This window comes from Triturus cristatus, chromosome 10, assembly GCF_964204655.1.
Source record: "Triturus cristatus chromosome 10, aTriCri1.1, whole genome shotgun sequence".
Lineage (NCBI taxonomy): Eukaryota > Metazoa > Chordata > Amphibia > Caudata > Salamandridae > Triturus > Triturus cristatus.
The window spans coordinates 1188097416-1188120671 of record NC_140593.1 but is presented as its reverse complement, the minus strand read 5'-3'; the positions used below and the strand labels follow the sequence as shown (position 1 = coordinate 1188120671).

Below are 23256 nucleotides of genomic sequence, written 5' to 3'. Positions count from 1 at the left end.
GATGTGTCACTAGAGGCTGTTTTCAGAGCCACCCTGAATGGAATGAAGAAGTAGAAGTCCCTATCTCTTGCCAAAATGCAAGTTAACTACGGGCAGGTCATCAGGAACTGAAGCATTTTCGTTAGAATACTGGCAGACCTATGCTGAGGCTTTGGTGCCAAAATTGTCTTGTTGTCACGAAACAGTGGTTGACAAGGGCGTATTGCAGTAGTTACCTTGAGAGGCCCTGATTTGCTAACTATCTAAACCAGGCTGCACTTCTCAACTCCCTCCTTATACCAACTGATAGCTATCCTGAACGCTAACTACAAAATGCCTTAGTTTAGCAGGCTACGTGCTAAAGAGACTTCACAACCTGATCCACATAGATCTGAATGGTTTTGTGTTCAGGAGAAGCCCGTCCCTGAGCATTAGCTCCATCAGTGTGGCCTTAGCAGGCTTGCCTGCTCCTTGAACCTTGAATGGTGAATATATCCATAAATAGGAGTATCTGTTCACAGTCCTGGCTTAATTCAGCTTGAGGGAACACATTATATGAATGATCAAGCTGCTCTACACAAGTTCTACTGCCAGGGTCCAGATGGGCAAGTTGATTTGAGGTTAGAAGGCGCAGTCAACAGGTGTGTCGCCTACGCCCTTTCCTCTTTGCAATTGCTAATGACCTACTGGCTGTTAAGATGAGTTTGTAGAGTGTTTTTTTGTGCATCCTATTAGGTGACAGGGCTCATGCAGTAACCTTTTATGCTAAAGACATCATGGTCTAAATTAGACATGCTGTGGGCAATCACGGGGTCAACGCTTGTACCCTTTAGGCATTCAGCTCTGTTTCTGGGCTGAAGGTTAATTGGTCTAAATCCTGCCTGTTTTCTCATTGCATGCTGATGCTACTCTGCTTTGTCTTGACCAGGGCAGTAGACCAATCACATCGGAGAGTGTCTCCTTTCGGTTCTTGGGAATTAGGATATACCATGATGCCTCTTAGATGGTAATTTCACTGAGGTAGAATCCGCTGTCCGGGCCCAAATAACTTCTGAGACGTCTCTCCTCCTCTCTGTTGCGGTGCATATCACCTTTCCAAGATGGTGATACTTCCCTGTCTATACAATTTTAGCAATCTCCCTTTTCTTCTTATGAGAACATTTTGCCAGAAGCTGGAAACTCAGCTTGGAGGGTTAATATAGCACTGTAACTGGTGTAGGGTTACTCTAGCAAGCTGCATCTCGGGAGAAGGTGTACGGGTTGGGTGAATTTGGAGCAATCCTGTTTAGAAGCCCTGCTCCAGTGGATAAGCCGTTGGCTCTCGGGCATTCATTGGAAGAAACATGCTCTGATGCTTCCCCGCTGTACTTTGGATAGTTGTGCAAGCTTCTTCTCACAGGCAAGGAGTTTGGATGTTGAATTCCCCAACTGTTGCACACTGAACTGAACTGCCTCTTCCACGGCTTGCTGATCAATCACCGTGTTACACGCTATGCCCCTGCTATCTCCATACTCATCTTGGACACCTAATGGTTGGCAACCTAGTGCACTAAAAGGACATGTGCATCATGTCATCAGGGGATCTGTTTCAGGACGATCAGCTCCTCTCGTTTGACAAACAATTCCAGGAATAGTTTGACTTGCATAGAAGGTAGTTCTTGACATACTGTATTTTAGTTAAGCCCTCCGAGTTAAATGGAACATTGGGAACACAGAATCAGAGACACATGCTCTGATTCAGATTTAATTCCTTATGTGGGAAGAGGGAGAAGCTCGAACAGCTGGTTATACAGGACTTTTCAGTCACACACACATAACCATTGCTACGGCCTCTTTGTGGGAGGCTGAGCTAGGTAGAGCACTTCATGACAAGGAGTGAGAGAGTCTTAGGAGTCCTGAATACTATATGGTGCAATGCCAAGTTCAAGTACATGCAATTAAATATTTTACATAGGGCTTACATTTCCAATGATAAAATTAACAAAATCTTCCCTTCCACATCACCTGCTCTCCTCGATGGGCAACACACTTAGCTAGCTTCCACCACATGTTATGGAATTATCTGACTTGGTGGGCTACTGATCAGAGGTTGTAGACAAGTTTCCTGCTTTGACAGTGTTATCCAACATGAATCGCTGGGAGGTTTGTGCTCTGGGACTCTGTAATGGGCCTAAAATAAATAAAGTTGCCACTCTTTTCCTTAACCTTGCCTCACTTCAGGCCAAATGATCTATCACTAAGTAACGGAAAGAAGAGGTTGTGCCTCCATCATCACATGCATTGCTTCAGGTTACCCTTAAATCGCATGCTCAAACAAGCGATCGCTGATGACGAGGATAATCTGTTACTTACCTTAGCAGAGGAACCCAGAGACATTCATCTGCTGCGTTATTACTTTCTAAGGCTGCAACGGATGTCCTTGGTTTCTTATGGCATTGGGCCCTTGCAGGAAACTCCAGGTGGAGCACTTTTCCTGGTAGTTACAAGGTGCTGATCGAATGCCCTTTTCATAGTTTAGATCTGCTGTCATCTGAGCTACTGCTTTTGTAAAGCTTTTGTTGCCACTTTTCTTACCCCATTCTTTATCTCCTACCATCAGCCGTAGTAAGCTTTTAGATGCTTCCTCGCTTGCATCTAGTTTCAGTGTTCTGTCTGCTTACCTGTTTGGCTCAGCATATAACACAGGCCACCTCCCTGCCTCTAGCGTATATGTTTTTTGTTGAATGATTGTCATTCTGTTGTTACATGTTTATTGTCTGATCTTACAATGATTCACCTTTGTCAAAAACTATTAAGAATGTATGTTGTGGTACCCTTCTAACTAGACTGTCAATTCTGTTAACTAACGCCTATTATTGCAGACTGCTGTTTTCTCTTTTGTGCTGCAACTCGTATGTACACTTATGCACTGCTTATAGAATATTCCATAATGGCAAGAAAGATGTTTTATAAACATCAAGAAGTCTGTTCTCTCCCACAGGAAAGGTACCTGAACACTGACGATCATGAGGACCTTAAAGTTGCTTTTGTATTGCTGAAGAGACTGGATGACTACATTGAATACAAGGCTTTGGTGAAAGAGGTGCACATAACTCTAATATTACTAGAAAATAACATGTAGGTTGTGGATAAAAATGAATGCCCATTTTCATTATTTTCAAATGAAAATTGGCTGCTTTAGAAGGACAGGATCCTTTGCATCTTGCAGCTTGTATTTTTGTCACTCCAGTCAATAATGACTATAGTAGCAATATAATGCATGCAAATACAGGAATCAGGGAAACTGTTTTCTACTTTTGCCATTTTTTAAAAATGAAGTTGGTCCATGTAATTTTCCATTATTGAGATACCAATCACTTGAAGACAGAAATGGGAGCTGCAAGTAAGTATAACACTGGCTAATTTGTAGAGTCCACAGTCAAACCTATACCATCTATGCACTAAACAATAACTGACAATTTACAAAAATGTTTTAAAAAATGCATTTCTGATCTGTATTCCCTCAGGCAAGCTCCATACAGCATATACTTAATTACACCTTGTCCAACTTCACCTTTGTGTGTTGTAGCTTGTTGTGGAAAGCGACTAATGTAAGAATATTGTAAAACGTTTGCAAAAAAGAGTTGTTATGATTATTATGTAGGTCCTCTCAGTCTTTTGAACCTAAATCTAAGAGTACTAATACCTTTAGCTTGGAGCAATTAGCTGCTAATGTGGTCATAAAATCCCTACTCTGCCAACCAGACTTGGGTCATTATTTGTTGTTCATGTGTAATCTCTTACTAAATGTTTGATTTTAGAGTACATTGGAAAATCTTCAACTTAAATGGCCGATTTTACTGAAGAAATTTCCTATTGGCTTTCTGTTTGGCAGCAGAATTTCCAACAAAGTCAATTTTTGCTGCATGAAATCTGCTAACATGCAAAAGTACACTGGAAAATGACTTGTAACCTTTGTATTTTTCAGTTAATTTGCAAGTTTTTTAAATTCTATTTCCTAACTATAACCTCCCTGTAACCTTTGTTTTTTAAGTGAATTTTTAAATATATATATCAGTGTTCAGTAAGGCCAAGGATTGGATGACCATGTATTCTGAGCACCTTTCTGACCCACTGACAGGCAGTGTGAGAGCCTGTGACTGTTTTCAGCCACAACTCCAGTGCTCTCAGTCATGGCCTGTTATAAACACTTGTAGGTGACTCAGTTCAAAGTATGCACTGTACAAGAAAAATATGCTACATGAAAAGAATACAAAAACACTACATTCCGGAGTTAGCAAACACTCTAAGGCAGTGTTATTCAACCTGTGGTTACACCGACTCAGGAGCTCCCCGACTGCTTAGAAAATAAAATAATATTAACAGATTAAGAAAGTGTATATAAAAAAGCAAAATTGAAAACTGAGAATTTTCAAACATTCTGTAAATGTGAAGGAATTTGAAAACGGAGCCTAAAAATGTATTTGGCATTCTCAGATCGATTTGCTGGAGCATTCGGTACAAGTGCATCAAACAGAATACAATATGGTGAATGGGGGGCCTCAGTTGGATTTAAAAAAGCTCCAACTTTCATTTTAAATTAAAACATTTGATTTATTTTATTTTTGTCTGTGAATAATATAACATATTTCATAATTTGTCTGTGTATTTGATTAATGCATGTGCCTGTATGTTTGTGTATTGTTTTTAAGCTCAATTCATCGAAATTGCTTAGACTGGGTCCCCGGATTCCAGCAATAACTCAGTGGTGGGGCCCAAACATTCCAATAATGATCAAGTGGGGGTCCAAATCGCTGCTCTAAGGGAATTAAGATTAAGTAAAGCATGTGCAATATAACCTGGACGAGAATCACTAGCATGGATTACCTTAAAGTTTTTTACATTCATTGTTTAGAAATCGATGAGAGTTTTTGTTATTGAGGTTAAGGACATGAACGTACGGCCCAGTAGCAACCCATCTCAATTACACCTGAAGATACCTTGCCCCTTAAATGACTGTGTAATATCATTTGTATGGTGATTTACCCCATTTGTATTAGTATCTTTTTAATTAATGGTGGGTCAGGAGCAATACATTTGGTATGCAAAGTATGGTTTGCATGGCTGTGTGAGAGTTATGGGTGCTGATCCTAACCATAGACAGGGAATTTCAATGTCTTTTCGTTTTTAATTTCTTACCATAACTACGATGTAACTGTTATTTTAGGTGAGTTTCCAAGTTTTTGTTTTTAACATACATTGAGGTGTTACACAAAAAGACACTTTAATCTTTTTTCAGTGAATATATATATATCTATACATATATATATATATATTTTATAATTTTTTTTACTGAAAAAAACAAAGGTTACAGGGGCGTTATAGTTAGGAAATAGAATTTAAAAAACATTATAGTTAGGCTGACATTTCACTTGTACAAAACCAGAGAAATTCAGCAGTTATAGTTAGCTGAGCGAACTATAACTCACGCCCCCGCAATGCACTGCTTATGACCTCACATATTACATCACTCGTGACGTGATCAGTGACATCACTGATGACATCTCAAATGACCTCACTGATGGCATCCACAGAATCTCTGCTGCACTAACGTACACCCCCATATAACCTTACATTCACCCACTCCAATTTCCACACTACCATTCTCAAAACCATTGGCATACCCATACCAGTACTTACACCCCCACTCTCTGATTCATTTGATGACAAATACCCTTTGTTTTACCACATGATGGTAAACTGGAGTGGGGGTACGTCAGTGAGGGTTGAAAAAACAGCAGAGCCGGTGTGCTGAGAGATGGCAAAATTCTGTGCTGTTCTCTGCCATGGGAGGGTGTTGGGTGAATGACAGGGGTGAAGGCATGGCTGCATTTGCAACCAAAATTTAAAGAAAAATGACTCATCCTAATTTGTGATTTCCTATTAGGAAATAGCAATTTTGTGATTTTCTAAATTGCAGTTTCTTATTTGTGAATGTAAAGCTGTAGTAATTGCTTTTAGAGGAATACACTGTTTCATACATACCATTTTGCGATTCCCTAATAGTTATTTCTACAGATTTGCTATTTGGAAATTGCAAAGCCAAACTTTCTTACATATGGCCCTAAGTTCTCAACATTTTGAAAAATTACTTGATCATGATTAAGGCTCCCTGTTTTCCTTTTTTACTGAATTCTACAGATAATTACAGACAGAACCCCATGTATTTTTCTGTCTGTATTTATTTTTAAATGTGGATAAAAACGGAAATTGGGTTGTTTTTTGAGTGATTCTAGATGTTGTCAGTCATGGCTGCCAAGCGCATAGCTGTACGGATTGACAGGCAAAGGAATGTTAGTAAAGTTGTTTTAACAGCAGTAGATATGCATAAGGTTGATGCTGATATGCACATGTTTTCATATAAGTGCATTGATTTATCGTCTGTGGATTTTCATATCAATAAAATCTCTCAGGCATTTAAGCATGAGTGAACATTTATCGGTTAAATACATGTGATAATATATTAGTTTCAGCTTCATTTTTTCACGAAACCCAAAACAAATATGGATAAACACAGAAAAAATTAGCAAAAAATAAATATGGATAAATACAGACGGAAAAGTCAAAAAAATAAATACCATAAAACCGGGAACCCTAATCATGATCAATAGCAAGGATCATGCACCAGTGCAAAATATTTACAAATAATCTGTTTAATAACACCACAATCCATATGTTGAAGCTGCCTGGCCATCAGAGTTTATCACTTCTTCTACCTCCGTGTGACATGTTGTGACACCACCATGATTTGCCTTTACTCCTCTGCTCACTGAAATCTAGCTTTGCCCTTTTTTATCCTTCTGCACTCAAAATCAAATGTGACCAGTGAATAATACAAACATAAAATATTTAAATCTCCAAGCAGTTGCTGAAATGATAGGAATAACCGAACATGGCATCTTCTTAAGGCGTGTGGTGGTTGGATTGTGGAAGTCATATTTTTTCCTCTCCTTTGTTAGAGTCTTTTTTGTGGCTGGTAGTGTGGCATGTAATAACATGTCATCAGTGCATTAACATTCTTCCTGTACTTAAGGACAAAAACAGACCATGGTAATTATCATTAATTGCCAAAAGCAGCCTGTGACTCTTCCCTGTCCCACTACTGTCCCCCCAGTGGTCTCGAGGGTTTTACACTGTCACAAACACAATTATCAGCATAAAAAAGTGGGCTTATGCTGATTTTGCTGACCTTGATCCTGTCTTGAGGTTGGGGTTGTACAATAGTTTTTTAAGCAGATGCATATTCAATTATCTGGTAAACTGGTGAGCTCACCTGGGTAACTTTGATGTGTGCTTTCTCCTCAGGCTAAAAGAGGTTGTCCATTCACTCTGCAAATAAAGGAGGGTTCGACCGAACATACCGGCATTTTGGACCCGGATGACGAATTTGTGTGGGTGAGCCGCAGCCTTATTAGGCATGGTAGAATGACATGAGACTGACCCATCCTTCTACCAGACTGTTGGTGTGATGCTATCGTTCTTGTAACAGTCTTATTGGGGAGACAGTAAACCTCTAGAGTAGACCTTCATGTTGTGGCACCATCTTTCTAGCACTGGCACTGCTATCCCTCTAGTATAGGTAGTTCTGGTCTGTTGCTCCCCTTCTGGTGTGGATAGACAGTCGAGGGACTGTGCTACCTTACTTTTACAGACGGTGCAGGGGTTGCTTTCTTGCATAGACTGTATTGGTGTGGTCTTGTAATGCAAAACTGCTGTGCCGGTGAAGTGATATACTTCTGGTATATGTATTGCTGATATGTTACTACTCTTTTTGTGTAGGCAGTGATGTGGTCGTGTTAGCCTTGTAATGTAGGTAGTGTTGCTGTGGTAATCTAATTGCTGTGGTAATCTGCTTCTAGCTTTGTCAGTGCTGGGATGGTCCGATCTGTCTTGTGCGGAAAGTGCTTTGGTGGTGGTGTCCCTCTTGTGAAGGCAGTGCTGGTCCAGGCTATTCCTCCATTGTAGACATTAGAGTGGCTGTTCTGTTCTTCTACCATAGTCATTGCTGTGGTGGTTCTATTCTTCTGGTCTAGGATGTACTGCTCTGCTCACCTTCTTCTGTAGGAGGTGCTTGTGTAGTACGATTGTTCTAATATAGAAAGTTCTGGCCAGTGCTTTTACAGATGGATGGATGATATCCTTTATTGTAGTTGGTGCACATATGGTACGCCTTATAAAGTTGTTTTTGGAAAGGTGGTATTCATGGAAGAGAGATAGCTATGCTGTGTTTTACTGGTGTTTAGAATATCGGAAACAAAAATACTGTTGGACAAAATGTTGTGTCAAGAGTATTGAGGACAAAAATATTTTGAATGGAAGTCTCTACATGTAGGTTTTTGCTATATATAACTTCACATATATGTACCATGACAATATATATATCTTCAAGGTACATAGATGTGGAGTTAAGAATAGGAAATCTTTACTTACCTATTTACACTTACTTTCTCGATATTTTGTTCATCGATATTTTCAACACAATATTCAGTCTACACTATATTTTTGTTTCCGATATTCTGTCAGTGATCTGTTTCACTGCAAACAGTATTGTGAGGTGCAATCCTTTTTTAAGTGCAGCCATTGCTGAGGTAAGCCCTATACTTAGTGGTGGCCAGCACGGATCTGAGGTGGCAGGGAGAGGATGCGAGCAGAGCAGCCCCACCCGACCCCATGCTGCTGCAGCAGGAACAAATGAAATGATAATAACATCAAGTTATTATCATTTTATTTTTCCTTTCTTTCACTGCTGCAAACCAGTGGGGCGATGTTCCTCCATCTTAGCAGAGGAGCCACCACTGCCTATACTTCACGTGCAAACAATGTTGTGGGAAATACTGTGTTGTCCAGGAAAGTCAGTGCTGGGTAGGGATGCTGACGTAGTACAATGGATGTATTAACTCAGTTTTGTCAGGTGCTATACCTATCGTACAGGCAGTTCTGGCCGTGCTGCTCTTATACCTCAGACACTGCTGGGGTGGGTATTGTGTTTTCACTTTGGGTACTATTGTGCAGCATGCTGCACATCCAATGCTGACAGTGGTGGGGAAGACGCTAGGATACTTGTGAAATTAATGCTGAGACTTACTTCCGACAGGCAAGTCCAGGTAGTGTCTTAGGGCCATTAAGATAAATGAATAAGTAAATAAATAAACACAATATTAAAGTTAAATGAAAATAGGATAAACTTTGTCCCTTCAATCTTTGTTCTTAGGCTCCAAGGAATCAGCCACACCCTCTGAGCTCAAAGGAGGACTGTATGGAGAGCGCACCGGATGATCAGGTGCGCGTGCTTGAGGTAAGGGGGCGAATTTGAGATTTACACATGGGGAGGAGATCATTTTTAAGGCTTTGGCAGTAGGTAAATTAACTAATACATAGTAAATACCAAAATATTGATCTAATGCCATGCTATAATTATAAGCCAAAGCAACTCCTGTGTTTGTGGCCCTATCATTTCGCGACTTCATTTCATTTAATGTTCCCCAGCCCTGTGAAAGAAAGAATGAAGAATGTCCCTCCTTTAACAACTACCTAAGGAGGCAAATTCCCCTTTTGAGCAGACACTGGTCATGGCTGCTTTTCCAAGGATTGCACTCTAGAGCTGGATAATTTGGCAACAAAGTGAGAAACAGAAGGTTGCATGCCTTAATTGTACTGCCTGTACGTCCTCAACTTTACTATGTCCAACCTTGAATTCAGTTCTTTTTTTATTTTTTTAAATGCAGTGTTGTGATTGGTGTGAGCACGGTAGATCGACGCTCAGACAGGGACTGGGGGCCTGGGCATGTTCCTCACCCAGGCTGTAATGCAGCCTGGGTGGAGAACATGCTAAGTGCGCATGACTGTTTGGCCGGCCCGAGACGGCTGGCCAAATCGTCATGCACACTTCAGTGTGCCCACCACTCCTCCCATGCCCTGCGAGCAGAGCAGCCCCACCCGCCCCCATGCTGCTGCAGCAGGAACAAATGAAATGATAATAACATCAAGTTATTATCATTTTATTTTTCCTTTCTTTCACTGCTGCAAAGCAGTGGGGCGATGCTCCTCCATCTTAGCAGAGGAGCCACCACTGCCTATACTTCACGTGCAAACAATGTTGTGGGAAAGCATTTTACAAGTGGATGTATTAACTCGGTTTTGTCAGGTGCTATACCTATCGTACAGGCAGTTCTGGCCGTGCTGCTCTTATACCTCAGACACTGCTGGGGGTGGGTATTGTTTTTTCACTTTGGGTACTATTGTGCAGCATGCTGCACATCCAATGCTGACAGTGGTGGGGAAGACGCTAGGATACTTGTGAAATTAATGCTGAGACTTACTTCCGACAGGCAAGACCAGGTAGTGTCTTTGGGCCATTAAGATAAATGAATAAGTAAATAAATAAACACAATATTAAAGTTAAATGAAAATTGGATAAACTTTGGGGCATATGCATCAACATTGGCATTTGCGAATCCTTATTAGCGAAAAATAAGGAATCGCTAATAAGGAATAGCAAAAGGCTATGCATGTAGGAATCGCTATTCCAATAGCGATTCCTTAACTTTCCTTAATTGCTACTAGCAAATAGCGAGTAGCAATTAAGGAATGCCATCCCAATCATTCCTATGGGCCTCCAGACCCATAGGAATGAATTGGAGATTGCATGAGCAAATAGCGAGTACCAGTAGGTTCTCGCAAATTGCTCATGCAATTTCAAGGGTGCAAGGGTGTCAAAATGACACCCTATTGCACCCCTGAAATTGATATGTGCACATATGTTGCACACACACATGCTCTAAGGGCATGTGTGTGCGCAACATGAAACTTTGAAAAATGCACAAAAGTGCATTTTTCAAACTTTTAGCAAATTACCATGCAGTTCATCTTCATGGTAATTTGCTCCCCCTATTAGCGAATTCGCTAATTTTTTTACTTTCATGCATTGCAGTTAAGGAATCCCAAATAGAGATTCCTTAAATTAAGGAATCTCAATTTGGGATTCCTGAAATGCTATCGCTATTTAAGGAATCGCTATTTAAGGATTCCTTAAATAGCGATTTTTGCTTTTGGGTTGATGCTTTGGGATTGGGTATTTTTAACTCAATACCGGGAGCTATTAGCGAATCGGTATTTTACCGACTGGATTTTGGCTTGATGCATGAGGCTACAAGTCCCTTCAATCTTTGTTCTTAGGCTCCAAGGAATCAGCCACACCCTCTGAGCTCAAAGGAGGACTGTATGGAGAGCGCACCGGATGATGAGGTGCGCGTGCTTGAGGTAAGGGGGCGACTTTGAGATTTACACATGGGGAGGAGATCATTTTTAAGGCTTTTGACAGTAGGTAAATTAACTAATACATAGTAAATACCAAAATATTGATCTAATGCCATGCAATAATTATAAGCCAATGCAACAGTAAAGCAACTCCTGTGTTTGTGGTCCTATCATTTCGCGACTTCATTTCATTTAATGTTCCCCAGCCCTGTGAAAGAAAGAAAGAATGAAGAATGTCCCTCCTTTAACAACTACCTAAGGAGGCAAATTCCCCTTTTGAGCAGACACTGTTCCTGGCTGCTTTGCCAAGGATTGCACTCTAGAGCTGGATAATATGGCAACAAAGTGAGAAACAGAAGGTTGCATGTCTTAATTGTACTGCCTGTACGTCCTCAACTTTACTATGTCCAACCTTGAATTCAGTCCTTTTTTTTTTTAATATTGCACACATCTCAATCGAACACAGCTACTCGCCTACAACCCTGGGTCCGGCAGCATGTCCTTGTGATCAGTTATGCACAGCTAATAAGCCAACAACCCAGAGGGCAGGCAGCGATCGTATGTCATAGGTTACAAAACAAAAAAAACAGAAAATCCTAAAACTCAGCCGTTGTCGGTAAAAGGATGAACATTGATATGTAAAGAATGTAAAGTCGCTCAGATATTGATGTACAGTGTGGTGAGTTGCCAAACCTGTATGTGGACATAGGCCCCACATGTCATGTCCCCTGTCAATGCAATGTCCCCCCAGGGGGGTGAAAGGAAATGGGGAGGGGAAGGGGTTGGCAAAACTCCATGTCCACACGTCTCACTGGTTACCACCTGCAGCTTGCATGATATACCCCAGTCTAAATGACTGCAACATGCGTATTATCGCCTGTGCCAGCTGGTGTCACGTTATCAGCCTCCGAGTCTCTAGCAAGTAAATATGTCGTGTATAGTCCCCAGAAGTTTTTGGGTCTGCACCTGGGAGGGAGCAATTCACTGAAATACTCAGTTTGTGTACTGCAATAAAGCATGTTATGCGACCACTGTGTCATGGTGGGTAAGGGGCCCCTCGACCAGCACATTGCAACCCGCCGTTTAGCGATAAGAAGACCCATATCTACCAGCCTACGCACCGCTTTGGGAAGTTGCTTGGAATACCCTAAAGGAGCCTGGGCTGGGTCTGGGGGTAGCTCTGTTTCTACTATTTTCCCTAGCTCCTGGAAGATTGATTCCCAAAATGTATACACCCCCGGGCACTGCCACGCTAGATGTATAAAATCCGCAGGTACTGCTCTGCTCGCCTTCCTCTGTAGGAGGTGCTTGTGTAGTACGATTGTTCTAATATAGAAAGTTCTGGGCAGTGCTTTTACAGATGGATGGATGATATCCTTTATTGTAGTTGGTGCACATATGGTACGCCTTATTAAGTTGTTTTTGGAAAGGTGGTATTCATGGAAGAGAGATAGCTATGCTGTGTTTTACTGGTGTTTAGAATATCGGAAACAAAAATACTGTGGGACAAAATGTTGTGTCAAGAATATTGAGGACAAAAATATTTTGAAGGTAAGTATCTACAGGTAGGTTTTTGCTATATATAACTTCACATATATGTACCATGACAATATATATATCTTCAAGGTACGTAGATGTGGAGTTAAGAATAGGAAATCTTTACTTACCTATTTACACTTACTTTCTCGATATTTTGTTCCTCAATATTTTTGACACAATATTCTGTCTACACTATATTTTTGTTTCTGATATTCTGTCAGTGATCTGTTTCACTGCAAACAGTATTGTGAGGTGCAATCCTTTTTTAAGTGCAGCCATTGCTGAGGTAAGCCCTACACTTAGTGGTTGCCAGCACGGATCTGAGGTGGCAGGGCGAGGATGTAAGGAAGTGTAAAAAAAGAAAAAGACACTTTCTCCCTCACTGCTCTCTCCCACGTCGTCTCTACTCTGTGTTGGCTGAACAGGAAGCAGCTAGGCTCCCCTGCGCCAATCACAACACTGAAATGCAGTGTTGTGATTGGTTTGAGCACGGTAGATCGGCGCTCAGACAGGGACTGGGGGCCTGGGCAGAGCAGCCCCACCCGCCCCCATGCTGCTGCAGCAGGAACAAATGAAATGATAATAACATCCAGTTATTTTCATTTTATTTTTCCTTTCTTTCACTGCTGCAAAGCAGTGGGGCGATGCTCCTCCATCTTAGCAGAGGAGCCACCACTGCCTATAGTTCACGTGCAAACAATGTTGTGGGAAATACTGTGTTGTCCAGGAAAGTCAGTGCTGGGTAGGGATGCTGATGTAGTACAATGGATGTATTAACTCAGTTTTGTCAGGTGCTATACCTATCGTACAGGCAGTTCTGGCCGTGCTGCTCTTATACCTCAGACACTGCTGGGGTGGGTATTGTTTTTTCACTTTGGGTACTATTGTGCAGCATGCTGCACATCCAATGCTGACAGTGGTGGGGAAGATGCTAGGATACTTGTGAAATTAATGCTGAGACTTACTTCCGACAGGCAAGTCCAGGTAGTGTCTTAGGGCCATTAAGATAAATGAATAAGTAAATAAATTAACACAATATTAAAGTTAAATGAAAATTGGATAAACTTTGTCCCTTCAATCTTTGTTCTTAGGCTCCAAGGAATCAGCCACACCCTCTGAGCTCAAAGGAGGACTGTATGGAGAGCGCACCGGATGATGAGGTGCGCGTGCTTGAGGTAAGGGGGCGACTTTGAGATTTACACATGGGGAGGAGATCATGTTTAAGGCTTTTGACAGTAGGTAAATTAACTAATACATAGTAAATACCAAAATATTAATCTAATGCCAAGCAATAATTATAAGCCAATGCAACAGCAAAGCAACTCCTATGTTTGTGGTCCTATCATTTCGCGACTTCATTTCATTTAATGTTCCCCAGCCCTGTGAAAGAAAGAATGAAGAATGTCCCTCCTTTAACAACTACCTAAGGAGGCACATTCCCCTTTTGAGCAGACACTGGTCATGGCTGCTTTGCCAAAGATTGCACTCTAGAGCTGGATAATTTGGCAACAAAGTGAGAAACAGAAGGTTGCATGTGTTAATTGTACTGCCTGTATGTCCTCAACTTTACTGTGTCCAACCTTGAATTCAGTTCTTTTTTTATTTTTTTATTGCACACATCTCAATCGAACACAGCTACTCGCCTACAACCCTGGGTCCGGCAGCATGTCCTTGTGATCAGTTATACACAGCTAATAAGCCAACAACCAAGCGGGCAGGCAGCGATCATATGTCATAGGTTACAAAACAAAAAAAACAAAAAATTCCCAAACTCAGACCTTGTCGGTAAAAGGATGAACAGTGATATGTAAAGAATGTAAAGTCACTCAGACATTGATGTAGAGTGTGGTGAGTTGCCAAACCTGTATGTGGACATAGGCCCCACATGTCATGTCCCCTGTCAATGCAATGTTCCCCCAGGGGGGGTGAAAGGAAATGGGGAGGGGGAGGGGGAGGGGGGGGGCTGTCAAAACTCCATGTCCACACGTCTCACTGGTTACCACCTGCAGCTTGCATCATATACCCCAGTCTAAATGACTGCAACATGCGTATTGTCGCCTGTGCCAGCTGGTGTCACGTTATCAGCCTCCGAGTCTCTAGCAAGTAAATATGTCGTGTATACTCCCCAGAAGTTTTTGGGTCTGCACCTGGGAGGGAGCAATTCACTGAAATACTCAGTTTGTGTACTGCAATAAAGCATGTTATGCGACCACTGTGTCATGGTGGGTAAGGGGCCCCTCGACCAGCACATTGCAACCGGCCGTTTAGCGATAAGAAGACCCATATCTACCAGCCTACGCACCGCTTTGGGAAGTTGCTTGGAATACCCTAAAGGAGCCTGGGCTGGGTCTGGGGGTAGCTCTGTTTCTACTATTTTCCCTAGCTCCTGGAAGATTGATTCCCAAAATGTATACACCCCCGGGCACTGCCACGCTAGATGTATAAAATCCGCAGGTACTGCTCTGCTCGCCTTCCTCTGTAGGAGGTGCTTGTGTAGTACGATTGTTCTAATATAGAAAGTTCTGGGCAGTGCTTTTACAGATGGATGGATGATATCCTTTATTGTAGTTGGTGCACATATGGTACGCCTTATTAAGTTGTTTTTGGAAAGGTGGTATTCATGGAAGAGAGATAGCTATGCTGTGTTTTACTGGTGTTTAGAATATCGGAAACAAAAATACTGTGGGACAAAATGTTGTGTCAAGAATATTGAGGACAAAAATATTTTGAAGGTAAGTATCTACAGGTAGGTTTTTGCTATATATAACTTCACATATATGTACCATGACAATATATATATCTTCAAGGTACGTAGATGTGGAGTTAAGAATAGGAAATCTTTACTTACCTATTTACACTTACTTTCTCGATATTTTGTTCCTCAATATTTTTGACACAATATTCTGTCTACACTATATTTTTGTTTCTGATATTCTGTCAGTGATCTGTTTCACTGCAAACAGTATTGTGAGGTGCAATCCTTTTTTAAGTGCAGCCATTGCGGAGGTAAGCCCTATACTTAGTGGTGGCCAGCACTGATCTGAGGTGGCAGGGCGAGGATGTAAGGGGGTGTAAAAAAAGAAAAAGACACTTTCTTCCTCACTGCTCTCTCCCACGTCGTCTCTACTCTGTGTTGGCTGAACAGGAAGCAGCTAGGCTCCCCTGCGCCAATCACAACACTGAAATGCAGTGTTGTGATTGGTGTGAGCATGGTAGATCGGCCCTCAGACAGGGACTGGGGGCCTGGGCATGTTCCTCACCCAGGCTGTAATGCAGCCTTGGTGGAGAACATGCTAAGTGCGCATGACTGTTTGGCCGGCCCGAGACGGCTGGCCAAATCGTCATGCACACTTCAGTGTGCCCACCACTCCTCCCATGCCCTGCGAGCAGAGCAGCCCCACCCGCCCCCATGCTGCTGCAGCAGGAACAAATGAAATGATAATAACATCAAGTTATTATCATTTTATTTTTCCTTTCTTTCACTGCTGCAAAGCAGTGGGGCGATGCTCCTCCATCTTAGCAGAGGAGCCACCACTGCTTATACTTCACGTGCAAACCATGTTGTGGGAAATACTGTGTTGTCCAGGAAAGTCAGTGCTGGGTAGGGATGCTGACGTAGTACAATGGATGTATTAACTCGGTTTTGTCAGGTGCTATACCTATCGTACAGGCAGTTCTGGCCGTGCTTCTCTTATACCTCAGACACTGCTGGGGTGGGTATTGTTTTTTCACTTTGGGTACTATTGTGCAGCATGCTGCACATCCAATGCTGACAGTGGTGGGGAAGACGCTAGGATACTTGTGAAATTAATGCTGAGACTTACTTCCGACAGGCAAGTCCAGGTAGTGTCTTAGGGCCTTTAAGATAAATGAATAAGTAAATAAATAAACACAATATTAAAGTTAAATGAAAATAGGATAAACTTTGTCCCTTCAATCTTTGTTCTTAGGCTCCAAGGAATCAGCCACACCCTCTGAGCTCAAAGGAGGACTGTATGGAGAGCACACCGGATGATGAGGTGCGCGTGCTGGAGGTAAGGGGGCAACTTTAAGATTTACACATGGGGAGGAGATCATTTTTAAGGCTTTTGACAGTAGGTAAATTAACTAATACATAGTAAATACCAAAATATTGATCTAATGCCATGCAATAATTATAAGCCAAGGCAACAGTAAAGCAACTCCGCTGTTTGTGGCCCTATCATTTCGCGACTTCATTTCATTTAATGTTCCCCAGCCCTGTGAAAGAAAGAATGAAGAATGTCCCTCCTTTAACAACTACCTAAGGAGGCAAATTCCCCTTTTGAGCAGACACTGGTCACGGCTGCTTTGCCAAGGATTGCACTCTAGAGCTGGATAATTTGGCAACAAAGTGAGAAACAGAAGGTTGCATGTCTTAATTGTACTGCCTGTACGTCCTCAACTTTACTATGTCCAACCTTTAATTCAGTTCTTTTTTTATTTTTTTTATTGCACACATCTCAATCGAACACAGCTACTCGCCTACAACCCTGGGTCCGGCAGCATGTCCTTGTGATCAGTTATACACAGCTAATAAGCCAACAACCCAGCGGGCAGGCAGTAATCGTATGTCATAGGTTACAAAACAAAAAAAACCAAAATAATACCCAAATCTAGCCCTTGTCGGTAAAAGGATGAACAGTGATATGTAAAGAATGTAAAGTCGCTCAGATATTGATGTACAGTGTGGTGAGTTGCCAAACCTGTATGTGGACATAGGCCCCACATGTCATGTCCACTGTCAATGTAATGTCCCCCCAGGGGGGTGAAAGAAAATGGGGAGGGGGAGGGGGGGGGCTGTCAAAACTCCATGTCCACACGTCTCACTGGTTACCACCTGCAGCTTGCATCATATACCCCAGTCTAAATGACTGCAACATGCGTATTATCGCCTGTGCCAGCTGGTGTCACGTTATCAGCCTCCGAGTCTCTAGCAAGTAAATATGTTGTGTATAGTCCCCAGAAGTTCTTGGGTCTGCACCTGGGAGGGAGCAATTCACTGAAATACTCAGTTTTTGTACTGCAATAAAGCATGTTATGCGACCACTGTGTCATGGTGGGTAAGGGGTCCCTCGACCAGCACATTGCAACCCGCCATTTAGCGATAAGAAGACCCATATCTACCAGCCTACGCACCGCTTTGGGAAGTTGCTTGGAATACCCTAAAAGAGCCAGGGCTGGGTCTGAGGGTAGCTCTGTATCTACTATTTTCCCTAGTTCCTGGAAGATTGATTCCCAAAATGTATACACCCCCGGGCACTGCCACGCTAGATGTATAAAATCCGCAGGTACTGCTCTGCTCGCCTTCTTCTGTAGGAGGTGCTTGTGTAGTACGATTGTTCTAATATAGAAAGTTCTGGGCAGTGCTTTTACAGATGGATGGATGATATCCTTTATTGTAGTTGGTGCACATATGGTACGCCTTATAAAGTTGTTTTTGGAAAGGTGGTATTCATAGAAGAGAGATAGCTATGCTGTGTTTTACTGGTGTTTAGAATATCAGAAACAAAAATACTGTGGGACAAAATATTGTGTCAAGAATATTGAGGACAAAATTTTCTGAAAGTAAGTCTCTACAGGTAGGTTTTTGCTATATATAACTTCACATATATGTACCATGACAATATATATATCTTCAAGGTACGTAGATGTGGAGTTAAGAATAGGAAATCTTTACTTACCTATTTACACTTACTTTCTCGATATTTTGTTCCTCGATATTTTTGACATAATATTCTGTCTGCACTATATTTTTGTTTCCGATATTCTGTCAGTGATCTGTTTCACTGCAAACAGTATTGTGAGGTGCAATCCTTTTTTAAGTGCAGCCATTGCTCAGATAAGCCCTATACTTAGTGGTGGTCAGCACGGATCTGAGGTGGCAGGGCGAGGATGTAAGGGGGTGTAAAAAAAGAAAAAGACACTTTCTTCCTCACTGCTCTCTCCCACGTCGTCTCTACTCTGTGTTGGCTGAACAGGAAGCAGGTAGGCTCCCCTGCGCCAATCACAACACTGAAATTCAGTGTTGTGATTGGTGTGAGCACGGTAAATCGGCGCTCAGACAGGGACTGGGGGCCTGGATATGTTCCTCACCCAGGCTGTAATGCAGCCTGGGTGGAGAACATGCTAAGTGCGCATGACTGTTTGGCCGGCCCAAGACGGCTGGCCAAATCGTCATGCAGTCTTCAGTGTGCCCACCACTCCTCCCATGCCCTGCGAGCAGAGCAGCCCCACCCGCCCCCATGCTGCTGCAGCAGGAACAAGTGAAATGATAATAACATCAAGTTATTATCATTTTATTTTTCCTTTCTTTCACTGCTGCAAAGCAGTGGGGCGATGCTCCTTTATCTTAGCAGAGGAGCCACCACTGCCTATACTTCACGTGCAAACAATGTTGTGGGAAATACTGTGTTGTCCAGGAAAGTCAGTGCTGGGTAGGGATGCTGACGTAGTACAATGGATGTATTAACTCGGTTTTGTCAGGTGCTATACCTATCGTACAGGCAGTTCTGGCCGTGCTGCTCTTATACCTCAGACACTGCTGGGGTGGGTATTGTTTTTTCACTTTGGGTACTATTGTGCAGCATGCTGCACATCCAATGCTGACAGTGGTGGGGAAGACGCTAGGATACTTGTGAAATTAATGCTGAAACTTACTTCCGAAAGGCAAGTCCAGGTAGTGTCTTAGGGCCATTAAGATAAATGAATAAGTAAATAAATAAACACAATATTAAAGTTAAATGAAAATTGGATAAATTTTGTCCCTTCAATCTTTGTTCTTAGGCTCCAAGGAATCAGCCACACCCTCTGAGCTCAAAGGAGGACTGTATGGAGAGCGCACCGGATGATGAGGTGCGCGTTCTTGAGGTAAGGGGGCGACTTTGAGATTTACACATGGGGAGGAGATCATTTTTAAGGCTTTTGACAGTAGGTAAATTAACTAATACATAGTAAATACCAAAATATTGATCTAATGCCATGCAATCATTATAAGCCAATGCAACAGTAAAGCAACTCCTGTGTTTGTGGTCCTATCATTTCGCGACTTCATTTCATTTAATGTTCCCCAGCCCTGTGAAAGAAAGAATGAAGAATGTCCCTCCTTTAACAACTGCCTAAGGAGGCAAATTCCCCTTTTGAGCAGACACTGGTCATGGCTGCTTTGCCAAGGATTGCACTCTAGAGCTGGATAACTTGCCAACAAAGTGAGAAACAGAAGGTTGCATGTCTTAATTGTACTGCCTGTACGTCCTCAACTTTACTATGTCCATCCTTGAATTCAGTTCTTTTTTTATTTTTTTATTGCACACATCTCAATCGAACACAGCTACTCGCCTACAACCCTGGGTCCGGCAGCATGTCCTTGTGATCAGTTATACACAGCTAATAAGCCAACAACCCAGCGGGCAGGCAGCAATCGTATGTCGTAGGTTACAAAACAAAAAAAAAAAAAATCCCCCAACTCAGCCCTTGTCGGTAAAAGGATGAACAGTGATATGTAAAGAATGTAAAGCCGCTCAGATATTGATGTACAGTGTGGTGAGTTGCGAAACCTGTATGTGGACATAGGCTCCACATGTCATGTCCCCTGTCAATGCAATGTCCCCCCAGGATTGTGAAAGGAAATGGTGAGGGGGAGGGGGAGGGGGGGGGCTGTCAAATCTCCATGTCCACACGTCTCACTGGTTACCACCTACACCTTGCATCATATAACCCAGTCTAAATGACTGCAACATGCGTATTGTCGCCTGTGCCAGCTGGTGTCACGTTATCAGCCTCCGAGTCTCTAGCAAGTAAATATGTCGTGTATAGTCCCCAGAAGTTCTTGGGTCTGCACCTGGGAGGGAGCAATTCACTGAAATACTCAGTTTGTGTACTGCAAAAAAGCATGTCATGCGACCACTGTGTAATGATGGGTAAGGGGCCCCTCGACCAGCACATTGCAACCCGCCGTTTAGCGATAAGAAGACCCATATCTACCAGCCTACGCACCGCTTTGGGAAGTTGCTTGGAATACCCTAAAAGAGCCGGGGCTGGGTCTGGGGGTAGCTCTGTATCTACTATTTTCCCTAGTTCCTGGAAGATTGATTCCCAAAATGTATACACCCCCGGGCACTGCCACGCTAGATGTATAAAATCCGCAGGTGCTGCTCTGCTCGCCTTCTTCTGTAGGAGGTGCTTGTGTAGTACGATTGTTCTAATATAGAAAGTTCTGGGCAGTGCTTTTACAGATGGATGGATGATATCCTTTATTGTAGTTGGTGCACATATGGTACGCCTTATAAAGTTGTTTTTGGAAAGGTGGTATTCATGGAAGAGAGATAGCTATGCTGTGTTTTACTGGTGTTTAGAATATCGGAAACAAAAATACTGTGGGACAAAATGTTGTGTCAAGAATATTGAGGACAAAAATATTTTGAAGGTAAGTATCTACAGGTAGGTTTTTGCTATATATAACTTCACATATATGTACCATGACAATATATATATCTTCAAGGTACGTAGATGTGGAGTTAAGAATAGGAAATCTTTACTTACCTATTTACACTTACTTTCTCGATATTTTGTTCCTCGATATTTTTGACACATTATTCTGTCTACACTATATTTTTGTTTCCGATATTCTGTCAGTGATCTGTTTCACTGCAAACAGTATTGTGAGGTGCAATCCTTTCTTAAGTGCAGCCATTGCTGAGGTAAGCCCTATACTTAGTGATGGCCAGCACGGATGTGAGGTGGCAGGGCGAGGATGTAAGGGGGTGTAAAAAAAGAAAAAGACACTTTCTTCCTCACTGCTCTCTCCCACATCGTCTCTACTCTGTGTTGGCTGAACAGGAAGCAGCTAGGCTCCCCTGCGCCAATCACAACACTGAAATGCAGTGTTGTGATTGGTGTGAGCACGGTAGATCGGAGCTCAGACAGGGACTGGGGGCCTGGGCATGTTCCTCACCCAGGCTGTAATGCAGCCTGGGTGGAGAATATGCTAAGTGCGCATGACTGTTTGGCCGGCCCAAGACGGCTGGCCAAATCGTCATGCACACTTCAGTGTGCCCACCACTCCTCTCTTGCCCTGCGAGCAGAGCAGCCCCACCCACCCCCATGCTGCTGCAGCAGGAACAAATGAAATGATAATAACATCAAGTTATTATCATTTTATTTTTCCTTTCTTTCACTGCTGCAAAGCAGTGGGGCGATGTTCCTCCATCTTAGCAGAGGAGCCACCACTGCCTATACTTCACGTGCAAACAATGTTGTGGGAAATACTGTGTTGTCCAGGAAAGTCAGTGCTGGGTAGGGATGCTGACGTAGTACAATGGATGAATTACCTCAGTTTTGTCAGGTGCTATACCGATCGTACAGGCAGTTCTGGCCATGCTGCTCTTATACCTCAGACACTGCTGGGGTGGGTATTGTTTTTTCACTTTGGGTACTATTGTGCAGCATGCTGCACATCCAATGCTGACAGAGGTGGGGAAGACGCTAGGATACTTGTGAAATTAATGCTGAGACTTACTTCCGACAGGCAAGTCCAGGTAGTGTCTTAGGGCCGTTAAGATAAATGAATAAGTAAATAAATAAACACAATATTAAAGTTAAATGAAAATTGGATAAACTTTGTCCCATCAATCTTTGTTCTTAGGCTCCAAGGAATCAGCCACACCCTCTGAGCTCAAAGGAGGACTGTATGGAGAGCGCACCGGATGATGAGGTGCGCGTGCTTGAGGTAAGGGGGCGACTTTGAGATTTACACATGGGGAGGAGATCATTTTTAAGGCTTTTGACAGTAGGTAAATTAACTAATACATAGTAAATACCAAAATATAGATCTAATGCCATGCAATAATTATAAGCCAATGCAACAGTAAAGCAACTCCTGTGTTTGTGGTCCTATCATTTCGCGACTTCATTTCATTTAATGTTCCCCAGCCCTGTGAAAGAAAGAATGAAGAATGTCCCTCCTTTAACAACTACCTAAGGAGGCAAATTCCCCTTTTGAGCAGACACTGGTCATGGCTGCTTTGCCAAGGATTGCACTCTAGAGCTGGATACTTTGGCAACAAAGTGAGAAACAGAAGGTTGCATGTCTTAATTGTACTGCCTGTACGTCCTCAACTTTACTATGTCCAACCTTTAATTCAGTTCTTTTTTTATTTTTTTTATTGCACACATCTCAATCGAACACAGCTACTCGCCTACAACCCTGGGTCCGGCAGCATGTCCTTGTGATCAGTTATACACAGCTAATAAGCCAACAACCCAGCGGGCAGGCAGCGATCGTATGTCATAGGTACCAAAACAAAAAAAAAAAATCCCCAAATCCAGCCCTTTTCGGTAAAAGGATGAACAGTGATATGTAAAGAATGTAAAGTCGCTCAGATATTGATGTACAGTGTGGTGAGTTGCCAAACCTGTATGTGGACA

General features: G+C 42.5%; 1 protein-coding gene across 1 annotated transcript in view; it reads left to right on the top strand.

Moving 5' to 3' along the window:
- Nucleotides 1-23256, top strand: part of LOC146796999 (uncharacterized) — a 233198-nt gene that overhangs the window by 116147 nt on the left and 93795 nt on the right. The window contains exons 8-15 of the mRNA XM_085629585.1: nt 2960-3061; nt 7324-7413; nt 9230-9313; nt 11194-11277; nt 13905-13988; nt 16764-16847; nt 19618-19701; nt 22475-22558. Of these exons, the coding sequence (XP_085485711.1) occupies nt 2960-3061; nt 7324-7413; nt 9230-9313; nt 11194-11277; nt 13905-13988; nt 16764-16847; nt 19618-19701; nt 22475-22558 (696 nt within the window). The remainder of the gene's footprint in view (nt 1-2959; nt 3062-7323; nt 7414-9229; nt 9314-11193; nt 11278-13904; nt 13989-16763; nt 16848-19617; nt 19702-22474; nt 22559-23256) is intronic.